Source organism: Uranotaenia lowii, chromosome 2 (assembly GCF_029784155.1).
Source record: "Uranotaenia lowii strain MFRU-FL chromosome 2, ASM2978415v1, whole genome shotgun sequence".
NCBI lineage: Eukaryota > Metazoa > Arthropoda > Insecta > Diptera > Culicidae > Uranotaenia > Uranotaenia lowii.
The window spans coordinates 141,066,955-141,083,297 of NC_073692.1; the positions used below are offsets into that span (position 1 = coordinate 141,066,955).

A 16,343-nucleotide genomic window follows, 5' to 3' on the forward strand; every position below is an offset into this window, starting at 1 on the left:
AAATGTAAGATCCTTCGTTTTTTTCCGGCAGTAAGATCGATGAAGTGGAATTTCGTGTGTCACGTTACGTTACTTCTTTTTTTTAAAGATGGTTATGGACAACCTCCTAATATATGAGTCATCACTACAATGAGTAATTATCAAATATTCGTATTTCGTTGTTTTTGTTACTTTTCCTTGAGACCGTCTTCGATTGTTTTATCCATTTTTCGAGGAAAATAATTCTCTAAAGGTTAGATTCTACAGAATAAAGATAAATTTAATATTTGTCAGAGAACCAACAGTTCATAGATCTTTTCACAAGTTTGTGACCGGCTTTTGCAATAGCAAAAGGAAAGTGAAATTAACATTCAAATTATCTTTCTCCAGATCGCAATGGATCATTGCTTGTCTAGCTCCAGATCCAAGTTTGTCTCTATTAAATAAGCCAGCAACAAAATAGGGGAACATTCTCTATTATGCCCCAGGTAAACGAATCGTCAGCTTGCCATACAATCCAAAAACATTTCGAGATAAAAAAAAACGAGTGAACTCGTTGAAGAAAAGTGTTTTTTTTTTTCAAATGCTAATAATTTTTGTTAACTTCAATTCATTTAGCTGTTTTGAAAGCTTAATTTTAAAAAGCCTTTTCAAAAGCCTCAATTCGGCTGCTTTAAAAATTTGATTTTTAAAAACTTTCTTCTACTTCTAATTCCATTCGCCGATGCCGTTTTTGCTCCTATAATTGTTCAGTTACAGAGACTACACGACTAAGGGCATCCGCAGCAATCGCGAGCAAAGTGAAAATGCTCACGAGTTTAATCACTTTTATACCGCACCGGGGGTTAGTATATGGGTGAGCAAAATAGGGCCGTTGCCGTCGGGACCGACAAAGTCACCAAATTTGCTCACAAGAAAGGGGCGAGAGCAAACATGCACTGAAAAATTATAGACTACTAAATGTTTATTGATGATATTCTTTATTTTACAAAATGTTGAATAAAATGCATGATAAATTCAATTTAAAATAACAAAATAGTAATGATCGCATGGTAACTTAACTGGAAATGTGCTTTGGGATTTTTGATGACTGTCTGTCTGCACCATATGCGAATTATTTTTCTAAAGATCTCTTAACAGTTTAGAACAGTTAAGATTTCCTAAACAGTTTATAAAATACTATAACCATTTGTGAACGTATATCGATATAAGGTTTTTAAGGAACTTCTTTATTCATCACTTTTTTTAGAAGAGGAAAATGTATATTTCGAAAATGGGGCCCAAGTCACGGCCAGCACATCTCTCACTGAAACATAGGGTGGTTTTTTCTAGGGCCCGAAGGGAGTATCGATATAAGTTTGAATTTCATGATTATTCCACGTACGATATTGTACAATTTCTTAAAAATAAACAGAACGAGTTCGTAAGAATCTAATTTAAAAAAATATCAGGCAACTGTTTAAAAAATTTTTTAAACTATGAAAAAAATTCAATGCATAGCATTTAATGTATCTTTTTAACCATAACACAGTGCAATATTTGAATACAATTGAAAAAATAATTTATTTTCGAATGAATAAATAACTGCCGCTTTGAATTTATTAATATGAATGATTTTTTAATTCCCTTTTTCAGTGTAACAGTTAAGACTCGCCCGCGATGCTCACCCAACTGGTGCGCGAAAGAGTGTGTATCCTAAAACCGGGCCGCTGAAATGAGCAAAACCGGGCCGCGTATACTCACTCATTGGTGCGTTTGCTCTAACGTTCCTGTTTATACTGTTTATACTTCTTAGAGTTTACAACCTATTATACTCCCTAGATTTATTTTTGCATTCTTTTTTTCTTCGCAAAGCTAACATTTCTAGTTTTGTTTTTTCGTTTATCATATATTTCGTTGTGTGTGTCATTTTAACGTTCGTGAATTTACAAATCTACGGAATTGGATCGACGATCGTCTTTTTACAAACCGGACCCGCTAGTCATTTGGCTGGACGATCGCTACTTTAAAACCTTATCAAAAGCCACAAGACTAAACTGTGTTGCGAATACGCGACAAAGAGCCGAACGCACTTACACTAAAAAGCATTTTGACTGGAAAAAAGCGAGTTTTGTTTGATCTGTAAGCAAAAATTCATAGTTTAGATTCTTCCCTATCGATGTATCAGAAAATATTGTCTTGTTTATTTTTCTATGCTTGGACACCAAAAATAGTTTAAAATTTTTAATCGAAATGAAAAAAAAAATTTTTTTTTCAACTCAGAGACATATTGAGGAAAAATTCAAACTTATCATGTCAAATCACGGCATAAAAAACAAATTTCTAATATTTTACAGGCTCCAAACATTTCAGTTTCTAGAAAACATGTGTGGTGCGTATAAGCTCCATGGGGTGTTATATGCACTTCGCCCCCCCCCCCCCCTTCCTCCCCACAAGTCCAAATACCCAGGCAGGAGAAAGAACAACCTCGCGCACAATTCCCGATCTTTTGCCGCCCCCATACAAAACCAAATAAGAGGTCCATGTGCAGAGATCGTTCGGCGTCGACAGAAGGAAGTTGAGACGGAAAAACAACAACAACAACGACACGAAATTGATCGTGCACCTTGAAGAGAAAGCGAAGGTAAAAGTAAACAGCCGAGTGTGCCGAGTTGAGCTTAAGTGGGTCACTTGGAATATACTTTCTTCGTTGTTTTCGTCCACTTCGATCCGATTGGGGATAGGATTGGGGCTTGTCTGTGGCTGCTTCTTGATGCTCGTTGTTGACCACTCGAGAAGTTAACAGCACACAAACACACGTTACTGGAGTTGAAGATCTTGTTGTGTTTCAGGGAATTGCTACGATGTTGTTGATGTTGTTGTTTCCGTAGATGTCATCCCACATGGAAACAAGCTTCAGACTGCGATCTCCCGGTTTGAGGTCATGGTTGGAGGATGGAGTCGTAAATATGCGGGCATAAGATTAAGTTGGTAACTACCTACTTGTTCGCAAACCTGGTTGAGTTTGCACCAGTGAAAGTGATCACGAATTTATGTGGCAGTAACGAAATACCTAGCTGACATTCTTAGCGATTTATTGCTTTCTTATTATTCGAAGGTATCGATTTCAGCGACAATCTGATAACGATTTCTTTCGTTTTTATTTTGCTCCTATTTTAAAGTTCCTTTCTAAAACAGCGCTAAAAATAGCTTCAAAATGACAAATATCGATATTTGAAGCGTCAATAAATTGATTCATTAATTCCTTTTTTTATAAGGAGAGCTATGGCTGAAGATTTAAAATCAAATTTAATGTAATTTGAGATCCCTTTGATTTAAAAGGTGTTTGAGCCAGTACCAATTTAGTGTTTTTTTGCTGGAAACCAGCAAAATTTTGCTGGTTTCCAGAAATTCAAATTGCTGGAAAATCAGCAATCCTGATTGCTGGAAACCAGATTTTTCTTTCAACACAACCGGCTGTATTTAGTATCAAATTTTTATTTCAATTCAAAATTAAATTTCTAATACTGGCTGTGCATATAATAAGAAATAAAAACAATTATTATCTCCTTTTTTCAATAAGGGATTTATTTATTTTCACTATTTCACTATTTCACTTTTTTTCAATATTCTAACACCGGAGTGGCAGCTTTGTGCCAAAGTTTTGATCATCCGCCATCTGTAAAAATAGTGTTGATTAGTATCCTTTATGGAATATCTACCTATCCAATAAAAACTCACCCTTGACTTAATATCTGGTTGCTAGAATATAGAAGAATATAAAAATAATTATATAAATCTAACCAAAACTCGCAGAAAAGAGTTTCAACTTGGTTCAGTGTCCGAATACAAATAGACTTTAATTTGACAACTTGATTGCTGATTTTCCAGCAAACTAGAGCAATTGCTGGAAAGTTCAGCAATTTGAAAACCGATTGATGATTTTTCAGCAAAAATGACAAGAACACAACCGAATGCTGAAAAATCCAGCAATTAGAAAAGCGATTGCTAGGTTTTCAGTAAAAATTTGCATTGCTGAACGTTTCCAGCAATTTGTTTCGCTGAAAATCGAAGCAAAAATTTACAGTGTGTGGTAGTGGAGTGCACGTCATACACGCTTAAATCATTTAAACAACTTATAGTACCCCCCAATTAGAAACTGAACCCAATATTGTTCAGTAACAGTAAGTTTTAGAGATCCTTTTATTCTTTGGTCATATTTCATAACGTTTATGATATTACTATTATTCCTACATTCCACTACCACATTACCGTATTGTTTGGACTATAGTAGGCCTTGGTGCAACTAGCACAGATTATTTTCTCTTATCGAAAATCTTCAAATTTTTTTATACGTTTTTGTAATAAATAGTGTTAGAACTGATGGTAAAGTGTAAACTGGAGAGCGTATCACCAGCAACCTTTTAACGATCAGTTCTGATCATTATGGCTGCAAACCGGATTTAAGAAAATCTTCGGAAGAAACCAAAAGGTAACCTATCTTCTGTCGGTGGAAGCTCTGACGTTGAGAAGATGGATTTGCGAATGGAGTCTGTTACCGCAAACCCTAGCCAAATGTAGGATCAATAGACGAAGCTAGGTAGAAATCACTCGGAAACGACTGCCTTTGTTCTGATCACGGACGATCGTGTGTCCGATGATCGTTGGTAGCCGGTAGAAGTTATTTATAGTTTTTCCAACCCACAAACGGGTCTGTTGGAGCACGTTGATTGCTCAGAACACGTCATAACGAGGCTATATCGCTATAGCTCGCAGAGTGTCAAGTGTTGTTCGCCAATAAACTTCTATCAGTCGGAATAAATAGTTTAACTTAAGTTCAGTAGTTTTCAATAAAGTGTTGAATTCTAAATCGTCGGGTTTCTAACTATATTCCGAACACTCTCGAGATCAGAACCCAGTAATTACGATTACAGAGTCCATGGACTGACAGAAACATTCTTTCAATAAGAGCTAAGCTTTATCCAAATATTTTTAAATTCGTTCGAAACTATTCCATATTTACGTAGAATGAGTTATTTAAGAAGAAGGAATAAGGATAATGACTGTAAATGGTTTTGAATACGTTAATAGTTTATTGTTTTTATTTGTACAAGGAATTGTGAGCTATTTTTTGTATTCAAATAGTTACTTTTAATAACGATCGATTTGTTCGTTCGATAAAAAGAAATTTAAGCAAAATAAACCATTTTAAATACTTTGTTCACTAACTATATACTTCATATTGGGTGGGTCATCACGTTTATTTTTGCACTGCGCTACTGGATGCATAAGGGGGGGGTAGGGTCTAACACTTTCAAAAAATCGATTTTTTTTATTTTTTTATTTTCTTATAGTAAAACATTTCAAGAATGTTGTGTCAAATTTTCAAGTCAATTGAAGCAAAACTGTAGAAGTTATAGGCCTTTATCTCCTCCTATCTTATACTGCAAGAAAGCAAGAGCAGAAACTTCAAACGCGTTTTTCTCGAAAGCACATTTTTGAAGTCCGTGGACATCGTCATTCGAAAACTACTTATCCGATTCTTTTCAAATTTGGAACATATTTTCTACATATAAAATACCAGACCCCAACGTTTTTCTTTTTTGATTTTTTTTACTTTGGGGAGATTTTAGAGGTGAAAAATGGCGGATTTTTAAGTGAAAAATCGTAGTTTTTACTTCAAACAGCCACAAAAATTTCATAAAAATATTTTTAAGTTAAATAAAAACGTTGGGGTCCAGAAAAACATCTATTAAACATATTTTGCTCTGATTTCTTGACTTCAGATGATTCTGTGCTGAGATATAGTGTCCACCGCAAATCCTGTTTTCTAAAAGGCATCCTCGAAAATGCTCCGTCACCGGCTCATTTTTCAATATTTTTCTACGAAAAAATTACTAAATGTTCTTTTAACAATGCTTTGTATAATGCAAAAAATTTGAATACATTTGTTTGAACGATAGCTCTAGAAAAAAATCGTGAAAATGGTGTTTTTTTTATACCCGTTAGACCCTACCCCCCCTTAACGCAACCGTTACTTTCTCCAGATGCAAGAAAATTGAGCTGCCTAGTAGACTGAGTCGATTTGAGATCATTTTTAAACTTTTTCAAACCTTGGGTTCTAAAAAGCTTTGTTTGGTTTAAAACTCATCTATGATTTTTGCAGATTTTTTAAATAACGTTCACATGATTTAGTTTGATCTTTTGTGTTTGTATGGAAAAATTTAATATTTTGTACTGAACAATCATAATTTAATGATTCTTCTAATAACTATTGTTTCTTCTATGCAACCGTGCCTTCTTATATTTGTTGTGCCAGTTTAAAGATTATTTTAAGAAAATTTTCTGATGAACAAGTTTATTGAAGACTTTACTTCGCATCTTATAAGACAATTTTAATTTTTTTTTTTGGAAAATATGAACAAAGCATTTTAGATTCAATTTTGTTATTTTTAGATTTTAATATAAGTTCAAGAGATGCTTTAAGCTTCAAAATAACAATTATTACCCTTGATAAACTTGTTCGAAAAAAATTTACAGTAAAACTCAGTTCACAATAATTTAAACGTTCATCCTAATTGATAAAAAATGGCTCAGCATAAGAAAGCTTTTTAAAGATATTGTTTTTAATTTACAGTGGTCTACCTCAAATTAAATCCGATGTATTGTATATATTTGTAAAAATTAGAGATATACCGAATATTTGGACTGAATCCACCCAAAAACCGTTAAGCCCGATATTCGACTCACGGAATAGTTGAGCTAAATATTTGACACAATAGAACGAATAGGCCGAATAATTATCATAAATATATAAAATTTAACACAATGTTCGAATTTTTCAAAAGATTTTTAGAAAATATTTAAAAGAAATGTTGGAAAAGCTATACATTTAACAAACATTTAAGGTTTCAGTAAAAAAAAACTTAAGTGAAGGTTGCCATAATTTTTTTTTAACACGAACCCGAGCCGGACAAATCTGGGCTATTTTGTATGAAAACCGGGCATTTGATATAACAAAAATCCGGGCAATATCTCGGCAAATTTTGTCAAAACCCAGGAATTTCTCAACAAAAATTAAGAAAAAAAAGTCTTGTTAAAATATATTTTTTATGAAAACTTTTCAGCATATTTTAAATAGTGTTTCTAATAGTGGTTCTAAAAATCCTTCAATGATAATTGTTATAAAATTTGCTCAAAAAATTAAGTTTTTGACGCATAAATAAAAACAAAAACAACGAAATTTGTTTAGATCATTTTGCCGAATAAAGTTTAAAAAAATACAGACAAAATCCAGGCTATTTCCAACGAAATTTGGGCAATCTGGCCGGACCGGATTTCTCTCAATTTTTTTTATTAAATATCCGGGCACACCTGGATTAATCCAAGCAAACAGACAGAGTTATTTAAGAGTATTCATTGAATCCTTTGATGGAATTTGAATGTTGCTGATGTGATGCGATGAAAAATTTTCTCAAGTAATTATTCTTTGCAAAATGTATACATTTTGTTCAGATGTTTTCTATTTTTTTCAAACTTTTCAAAAAAGTGCTCAGAATTTCCTGCTTAATGCGGTAACATGTGGTAGAAAGTATGGTAAGTATACTTTAGGGTCAAGATCATAGTACTTTTTAATAACTTCTTGAAATCTATATTATTTCGATTTGATTTGTCCAAGATTTTACTAAAACCCATTATCTTATTGATAAACGCTTTAAAAGCGACAAGTGATCTGATGTCCTAACAGATAATTATAAAAATTTTGAATTCGATCTTTCAATGGATCGCACTGAAATGAAATTGAGCTCTTGAAATCTTTAATAGACTTGAGGAAATCTTTTCGGTTACACATCTGTTTGAAAATAATTGTCTCAAAAACAGAGGGCATTAAGTTGGAAGAAATAAATGGAATTTGAAATCATTGCATTTATTTTTTTAGTTAAAACTCGATGTAGTATCCGACCAAATATTCAGCTGAATATTCGTTTTACCATATAGTTGTAAAGTTCATTTTTCAGTTCATCTCTAGTAAAAATGTTTAACAAAACAAATACTGGAACAAACAAGTAATACTAATCTATATCCAGAGTTAAATGTTTTTATCTACCAAAGTTGCAAAAGTTTTGGCAGATATTTTAAAAGCCGTACTAGATTTGATGAATGGTAAAATCACAAAATTCAGTCTTTTCTCGACCAGAAACAAACTGTTTTTAATCAAAAACATTAAGAAAGAATTGAGATACATGATCCTAGGGTGACTTGATTCTATAGCTTTATTTCGAAACTGGAATGTCTTACAAAGATCAAATCTTCTTAAAAAAAAGTTGCAAATAGAACAAAGCAGCAAAGCCTTAAAAATTGATTTATTTGTTTTTTGAACAGTTGAACTTTGTTTAAAAATTTTATAAAAAAGGTGAGTTGAATGCATTTTAAATCACTTCAAAATGTTTACTACATGAACAAATTGTAAGAAAAATATTTACTCCAAAATATTAAACCTTATTTTCAAAGAAATTGTGAACTCTCGATTTTTTTAAAAGAAATTGATTACCAAAATGTTATGGTGTAAAATCGATCCCTATTGTGCAAAAAAAAATATTTTTTTGCAAAGCTTTTGATTAAACACGTTCTCACCGATCACAAGAAACAAAGGAATTATAACTCGCTTATATCTTTGATAATCCAAATACCCTAAACTAAAAAAAAAAGTAAAAACTAACACAACTTATATGGTATTAAACAGAAATTATTTTGTTGAAAAAGTATAAATTTTGACAATCTTTTCATAGCAATCAAGTAAAGTTATTTTTATTGATTGTTTCACAGTTCAAATAGTTCGATTTAATGCCAACCAGTTGTTTTTCTCTTGAAAGAAGATTTTTATTAATGTCCACAGACATTCATACCGCTTTTGCTTCAAATGTTTAAAGGTTGATGAGACAGCAAATTAAAGTAGTCTGAAAAATTATTGGTTTCACCAGTTACGTTGAATATAACATAAACATGTGATTTTAACCCTACTAAGAAAAAGGGGGGAGTTGCAACAAACTTTGTTTTTAATGAAAAATCAAATTACTTCGTTTGAAAATTTCAAGATTATGATATATTTCCTGATGTCATAACGCATAACGTACCAATTACAGTAATTTTGAGCTTTTTTTTTTAATTTAATTTTACCTTTTACTTGTCAGAAATGTATAAAATGAAAAAAAAATAAGGGTACTGCATACATTTAGGGGTAAAACAATTCTTTCAAAAATTCTACTAACTGAAATCATAACAATGAATGTTTGGGGGGATGATTTTTTTAAATCAACAAGTGCGTGATGCAAAACAATCATATTCCGGCATATTGAAAAGAGATTTTTAAAGTGATTCCTTGATTTGCAGTAAGATTTGCATTTTAGCCCAAACTGATAACTGAATTATGTAAATATTTATTAAATGAAATTTTGAGATTGTTCGAAAAATATTTGTACATCAACAGATATGGTAAAGAATAAGAAAAGCAACATAAAATTTGTAGGTGATATCATTGAGTAAATACGCATACAGGGTAAAGTTTTTAACGGCATCGAAAAATGTTAAAATCTAAACATCTATTGCTAAAAAAGTTAAATTTCTATGAGAATCAACAACACAAATAACACACGACGTATTACAGGACACGACACTTAACGTTCTTACTTACGGAATAAAGGAACTAAAATTACCTTTTTGTCGACCGATTTCGGGCTCGATGTTGTCCATCTACAGGACGATCACGTTGGCACAACCCACAACGTTGGCCCGGTACGTTGGCACAACCCACTAAAATGAGTGAGAATCAACAACTTAAAAAAAACTATCTCAGGATCTGAGAAACTATGTCATCATCGTCCTGTTGCACTACTAAAATAAAAATATGTAAACATAGTTTGACAAAACCGTTCATTAGAATGAAATCGAACAAAAAACAAGGGATTTCATGTCTTTAGGATAAATTGCTTGAAAAGTGGTAAACTCCTTGAATTTTTTTCTTCGACAATCTTAAAAGATTTAATGGAGAACAAATTATTTTGAAACTTTCATAAACATTGAGATTATAGAAAAGATATTTTGAGATTTTTTTATTTTTTAAGGTGGAAACACACTTAATTCTAATTGTAATTTTAACACTTAAAATATAGTTAATATTGAAAATCCAGTGTTTTTTTTTTCTTTAATCCATAATAAAATAAAATCAGTAGCATTGGATTGAACATGTGGAAACGACATTTTTTTTATTTCTTTATTAATCATCAAGATAATAATAACATTTGAACTAAAATGTTTTTTTTTCTATTTCATTGCAGTATCACTTGGCCGAAATCTGCGGCATCTGCCATGTGTGGTGCGAAGTTCCGGGCAGGAGGGCGTTTGCATGTTTGCCATCGACTGTTTTAAAGCCAACGGCACCCATCTGGGGGTGTGCATAGACAAGATATTCTTCGGTTCCTGCTGCCAAGTCAATGTAAGTATTTTTGAACGTGTGTTTTCGTTGAATTTGATCAAGTAAATTTTCTCTTCTTAAGGATGACAACCTATTGTTCAACCACGAGATTACTGATAATAGTATAGACCATAACCATCACAGTAACTTTCCTGTGATTGACACCAACAAAAAGCCAGTTATTACTGAGACTCGTTTTCCAACGACAGCTGCACCAAAGAACGATACAAAGTATGAACTTGTGAGTACTTCATCAACGACAACGCACCGAACGACTTCGAAAATAAATCGAAGAAACTCGACAACTTCAGCTGTCCCTTTCCGGGATGATGTGCCTTCAACGACTGAGTATCAGGAGTTTTCCACATTTCAATTCGTTCAAAGTAGTAAAGGTCCCTCGCGAACTACGACTAAGCCAAATGAAAAATCTACTACGAGAAAACCACCACCAAGAAACACGACTAAGCCAATTAAGACTAGAAGACCAACACCTTCCCGGACTAATACAAAACGTCCAACCACTACTCAGACTGTATTGCTAGATACTAAGCAAAATTCAACTGCCTTGCCGTCGGTAAATCAGCGACCGGTAACAAGCACGGATGCATCTTCGACTGGAATTTCTCGAAGACCCACGACAACAGCAGCCACTACGATTCGAAGTACAACTGTAAATTCGAGACGCCCAACAACGACTGCTCCGTCATCAACGACGGCTTATGTAGAAGAGACCACTTTCCCTCCTCGAACAAGACGTCCAACAACTGCTCATCCTACGACTGCCGGTGTAGTTCCGTTGACGAGACCAACGAACCGACGAAGGCCGACCCTGGCAACTTCTACAGCTGCTCCCGTTACGGAAAATGATACAACTAGAGCACCCAGACCACGACCTCGACCTACCTCACAAATAGTTACAACTCCAGCAACGTCACTTGAGCACTTGCTGGATGATCTGATATCGACGACTTTGAAAAGTTCATCAGCTAAAGTAGAAGTAACGTATCCAATTACTACAGTTAAAGTAACGGAGGCAACAACGCCGACAACTACGCCCAAACCTGCCTCTAGAAAACCTACTAAAACGACAAGTACGACTCTTTCGACAACCCCAACGACTACACCTACCACAACTAGTACGACTACTGAGCAGACGACCTCTTCTACTGCCGGTTCTTCTAAAACGACCGCACCTGGACGAATAACACCTCCAGCTGACATCGATTACCAGCCGCAAACTTCCCAGACCGAGAACATTGTTGACGAAACCACCACCGGATCTGGTTTAGTTACCTGGTCCAGTATTAGCGTTGACAGTTCCAGCGATAAGACCGTATCGGAGCAAGGTAAGATAGTTATGTTTTCTTAGTGCATGTTTGCTCATTTGCATCATTTGTTGATTGACCATCAACAGCGTCTAACCCCATTCGCCCATTAGCATCGGCAGGTCCCACTACGTCAAACAGTTGGATCCTGATTCATACACTAACCCCGGAAGAAGTGCTTAACTCCGGCGTCGCCGTCAATCAGTCCACTAACCATCAACCACAACAACCCTCATCGGCTTCCTTGGTAGATACAGTGCAACCGGATCTTACTGAGGACATTTTCATCCCATCGATCGAGTCGCTCCTTCCGGAGGCCGCTTACATTTACACCATCCATGACGACTCTAACAACCTTACTCAAACCGGGGGTCAACTTGACCTAACATCTCATTCTCAAATAACTTCATCGCCATCCACAGAGGGTACGTTGAGCTCAATACCTTCCACAGCCGAAGTAGTGCATGTTTCGGGTACTAGCAGCAGTACAGTTCCTAGCACGACAGCTTCCACCACAACCACCACCTCTACTAGTACTAGTCCAGCAACTTCACCAACTACAACAACAACAACAACAACCGTTAGCACCAGCTCTGTTGATGAGCTGTTGATTAGCTCAAGCAGTCAGACAGCGACCGCAACAGAAAGTATTCCAACGTCAGCGCCTTCAACGACTACGACCACGCAGACGACACCAACAACGACGACAACGACGACTGAATCAGTCTCAACCACAAAACACACTACCGCTACTCACGCTACTAGCTCTAGCACAGTCGCTACTTCCTCATCTAGCAGCAGTAGTAGTAGTATTAGTAGCAGCAGCACGATCACTGACACTACCACCGAAAAATTGTTGTTCACTAGTTCTAGTTTCCCGTCCCTCGAAAGCACGATGCCAACCACCGAACAGGAAATCCCGCCGGGTAATTCGTTTGCATGTGTTGTCCGCTTAGCTAATCTTCGTTCTGTCCCATTTCCTCAATTCTGACCAACCAATTCGGCTTTTCTAACCCTTTGTTTTCGTTTCAAACAGCAACATCAACGGTAGCACCGGAGATCTTGATCGAAATCTCTGGCCCAACTATCGAAAAAGACACGGCACCCGTTCGGCCGGATTCAACGGAACCTGTCACAATTGAACCGGTTACCGAGGTCACCACCCTGGAAGGAGAAGAAGAAGAGGAAGAAGAGGGTTCCGAAGAAGGCAGTGGAGAAAGTGAAGAAGAATCTGGGGAAGAGGAAGAAGAGGTTTCCAGCTCGGAAACCCTGGATACTACTTCCGAAACCATCGTTGCAGCAACATCGGAATCCGACAAACTAGTCAATACAACTGTAGCTCCTGAACTAGCCTCCTCAACCATCAACACCACCACCATTGTTGAAGAAAGTACAACCATTGGAACTTCGACGACGCTAAATATCACAAGTTCGCTGCAATCGATTGCGTCGATGTTTAACATTACGACGTCCAGCCCTGGAGCTCCAGTGAGGTTCCCTGAAGATAACAAGACGGCGGTTTCTACGGTTGGATACGCTAATGTTACCACTGTGAAGCCGACGTTGCTCATCAATGGTACTGAGGGATCCGCGACGACGCTGTTGCCCGATAGTACGATGCCATCGCTAGAGGGAATCGATTATCGAGCTGGTGAGTACAAAATTAATGCTTTTTCTAAAAAAAACAATCCTATGATGGATGTTGGCTTTTCTGACAGATGGTTCCGATCAATTTATTGAGTCTTCTAAAAGCATAGATATATGAAAGACATCTCTTTTCAAGTACCTAATGTCATCTCATCTCATCTGTCATCGCCTTTTTTGAGACATGTCCGCCATTTCATGAATATGAAATATGAACGAACATCACAAAAAGGCATATAATAAACAAATCAAACTTCAAATCAGAACAACATAAAGCTAACTCGCAAATGATTGATTTTGAAAAGAGTAAATATTTTGACTTTTCGTCCAACTGTATTTACTTACCACGAATTTATCACAGTAGAAGCAATTCATTAATTAAATATCAAGATAAACTCCAGAATTTGTGCTTAACATTGACAAAAATGGAATTCCATTTTTTTTTAAACCGATATTATTTTAAACTATGATTGATTTATATGCCGTTTCGTAACGTTTCTTAATAGTAATCAACATGCGTCTTCGCTGCTGCTGGCCGCTGGCTACCCTTGCGAGTATTCTAGGAAGCTTATAACCACTTCGAATTTTAGCTGCCGGCAAGGCAACATCTAGGCGTGGCATCGTGGCAGCGTGTTTGGCTATCATCTCGGAGGATCGGGTTCAAATCTGGTACCAGGACTAATTTTTTCCATTAGGTTGTTTGATTGCTTGAGTAAGCGAATCAAATAATTGTGTAGCAGAACTGGCGTGCGTGCCGGCATGTATCGAACAAAGTTAAAAACAGAGCAATTAAGTAAGATCAATTGAGGGTGGTGATGGGAGGAATAAAAATGGATGCCAAAAAACCGACAGCACCACATGGCCTGGTGGTGACCAAAGTAAGAGAGAAGAGGAGATTTTTTTTTGTTTTTGCTGATTAAACGTTTACTTGTGGGCTGAATAGAAGGCCGTTCAGATCTGTAATGGAACTTCAATTTTCAATAAGAACTTAAATTTTAAGCTGAATAAAACGAACTTCAGCACATTGATTATACTGATTAAGCTGTGTTCGACCTTTTTAACGAGACTTTTGGTTGCTTGGGTCATTTTGTTTTTTTTTATCTGACTACGAGATTCTACTTAAAATTATGATTCATTAAGTCTACGATTATAACAATTCGGTTTAAAACCTGACCATGAAGTTATATTCTGATTCAAGTTTTTGTCATATATGTCTCTCCAATACCATGAAGCTGAACTAGGTTTAAGGATTTGGTCTAATTGGTTTGAATATCACCTCGTCTTCAAATTTTCCCAGGATCAACTTGGCAAAATCAATATCAACACTGTTATTTCTGACCAAAAATTGTCCTTTAAATTTTGTAATTTGCCTAAGTGCAAAAAAAAACGCCGATCAAAACAAAACAACAAGCACAACTTGGGCACCACACCACATTTCCTCGAAACAAAAAAAATATTTAAAAAAAAAACAACTTTGATCGCTAAATTTACTTCACATCGAGATTCACATGCAGATATCAGCATTTCAATTTAAAATCAGCAATACTTTATCGTTTCTTCAAATTATTGGGCATAAAGTCAAACATTCATGCGTTCTCGAAAGGATTATCAACTATTCACAGTAAGAGATAGTTGATATTAAACGGAACCACTCGGTTAAGATCATTATGATCAGCAGATTGAATCTCGTTTTTAACGCAGTGTTAAAAGTTCTATTGAAATAAAAAATTTTAATAATAGTTTTCAATAATAATAAATAATAAAAACTTTAACATTGATAAAAATTGCAATTATCAATCGATCAATTAATCAATCGACGAAACCAATTTTAATGGTTTAAAATGATCATAATGTTTAATTGGTGATTGCTTGAAGTTCTAATACTAAATACTTAACACATTGCAAACCAAATATAAGATTTCCCCTTTTTTACACTTGACGCGAGTTTGCTGCATTCAGAAGGATAACTAGAATGTTATAAATGCAATACTAAAAACTAAACACAACACTACAGGTAGCTTCTTCTTCTTCTTCTTCTTACATCAACATGGCCAAAACATGTAGGCATCCTGGAAAATGGATGACTTGCGTCTATCATTTTCTTTTTGAGCGTATTACCTGTTACATAATCCTATGCATTGCAGATATTACTACGGCCAGGCCAACCATGTGATGAATACCGCGAAAGATACAGGATACAGGGGCGGAATAAAGCGTGGAGATCCCTACCAAACGCTTCATATAATATTTTGAATATGTAAAGACCTGAATATGAATTTATGTCATTTGAAAAAGTATATATGGAATATTGATACATTAAATGCTGTTAAGGAATTAAGAAATTACGACACTTACCAACATTATACTCACCGCTATAATAATAAGAATAGAGAATATTACATTTGGGTTTCTGTAGATCAGCTATTTTCACATTATAAAAATAGTAAGTTTCAAGCATGGATTATCATTAAAGTTCTCCCTTTAAAATAATTCTATTTTTGAACGAAAGATTCAAATTCACTGGTTTTTCAATAATCCTAAAAAATATCATGAGCTTAAAAATTCAACAACATTCTCAAAAATCACATAAATTTTAAACGCTAATTGGCGTATAAAATTGATCAATTTTAAATCAGAAACTGCACTTGAAAATGTCGGGTTGGACGGATGTTTAATATCACATCCTACAGAACATACTTTCACAAAGTTTCAACTCACGAAAAATCTAGAGAGGACGTGTACATGATTGAGTTTCTATGCACAAAATTTTCAAATCCGGTAGAATTCGACTCTGCTCAAAGTTTTTTTTGTAATAACTTACTTTCATGACTTCTCAAATCCATTACTACTTAAATTTATGATGCTTGATCAACTACATTATAGAGGGAGAAATGACGTAGAATGAAATAACAAGAAAAAATTAATTGTCTTAATATACAAGATCA

At 35.1% G+C, this 16,343-nt stretch overlaps 1 protein-coding gene across 4 annotated transcripts in view; it reads left to right on the forward strand.

Annotated features, from left to right (window-relative positions):
• The window catches only part of LOC129745297 (serine proteinase stubble-like), a 219,415-nt gene that overhangs the window by 135,315 nt on the left and 67,757 nt on the right, over nt 1-16,343 (forward strand). The window contains exons 4-7 of one of the 4 annotated variants that reach the window (XM_055738278.1): nt 10,293-10,450; nt 10,512-11,775; nt 11,844-12,680; nt 12,791-13,405. In XM_055738278.1, coding sequence (XP_055594253.1) covers nt 10,293-10,450; nt 10,512-11,775; nt 11,844-12,680; nt 12,791-13,405 — 2,874 coding nt within the window. The remainder of the gene's footprint in view (nt 1-10,292; nt 10,451-10,511; nt 11,776-11,843; nt 12,681-12,790; nt 13,406-16,343) is intronic. The other 3 variants (XM_055738279.1, XM_055738280.1, XM_055738282.1) reach the window with 3 other exon arrangements.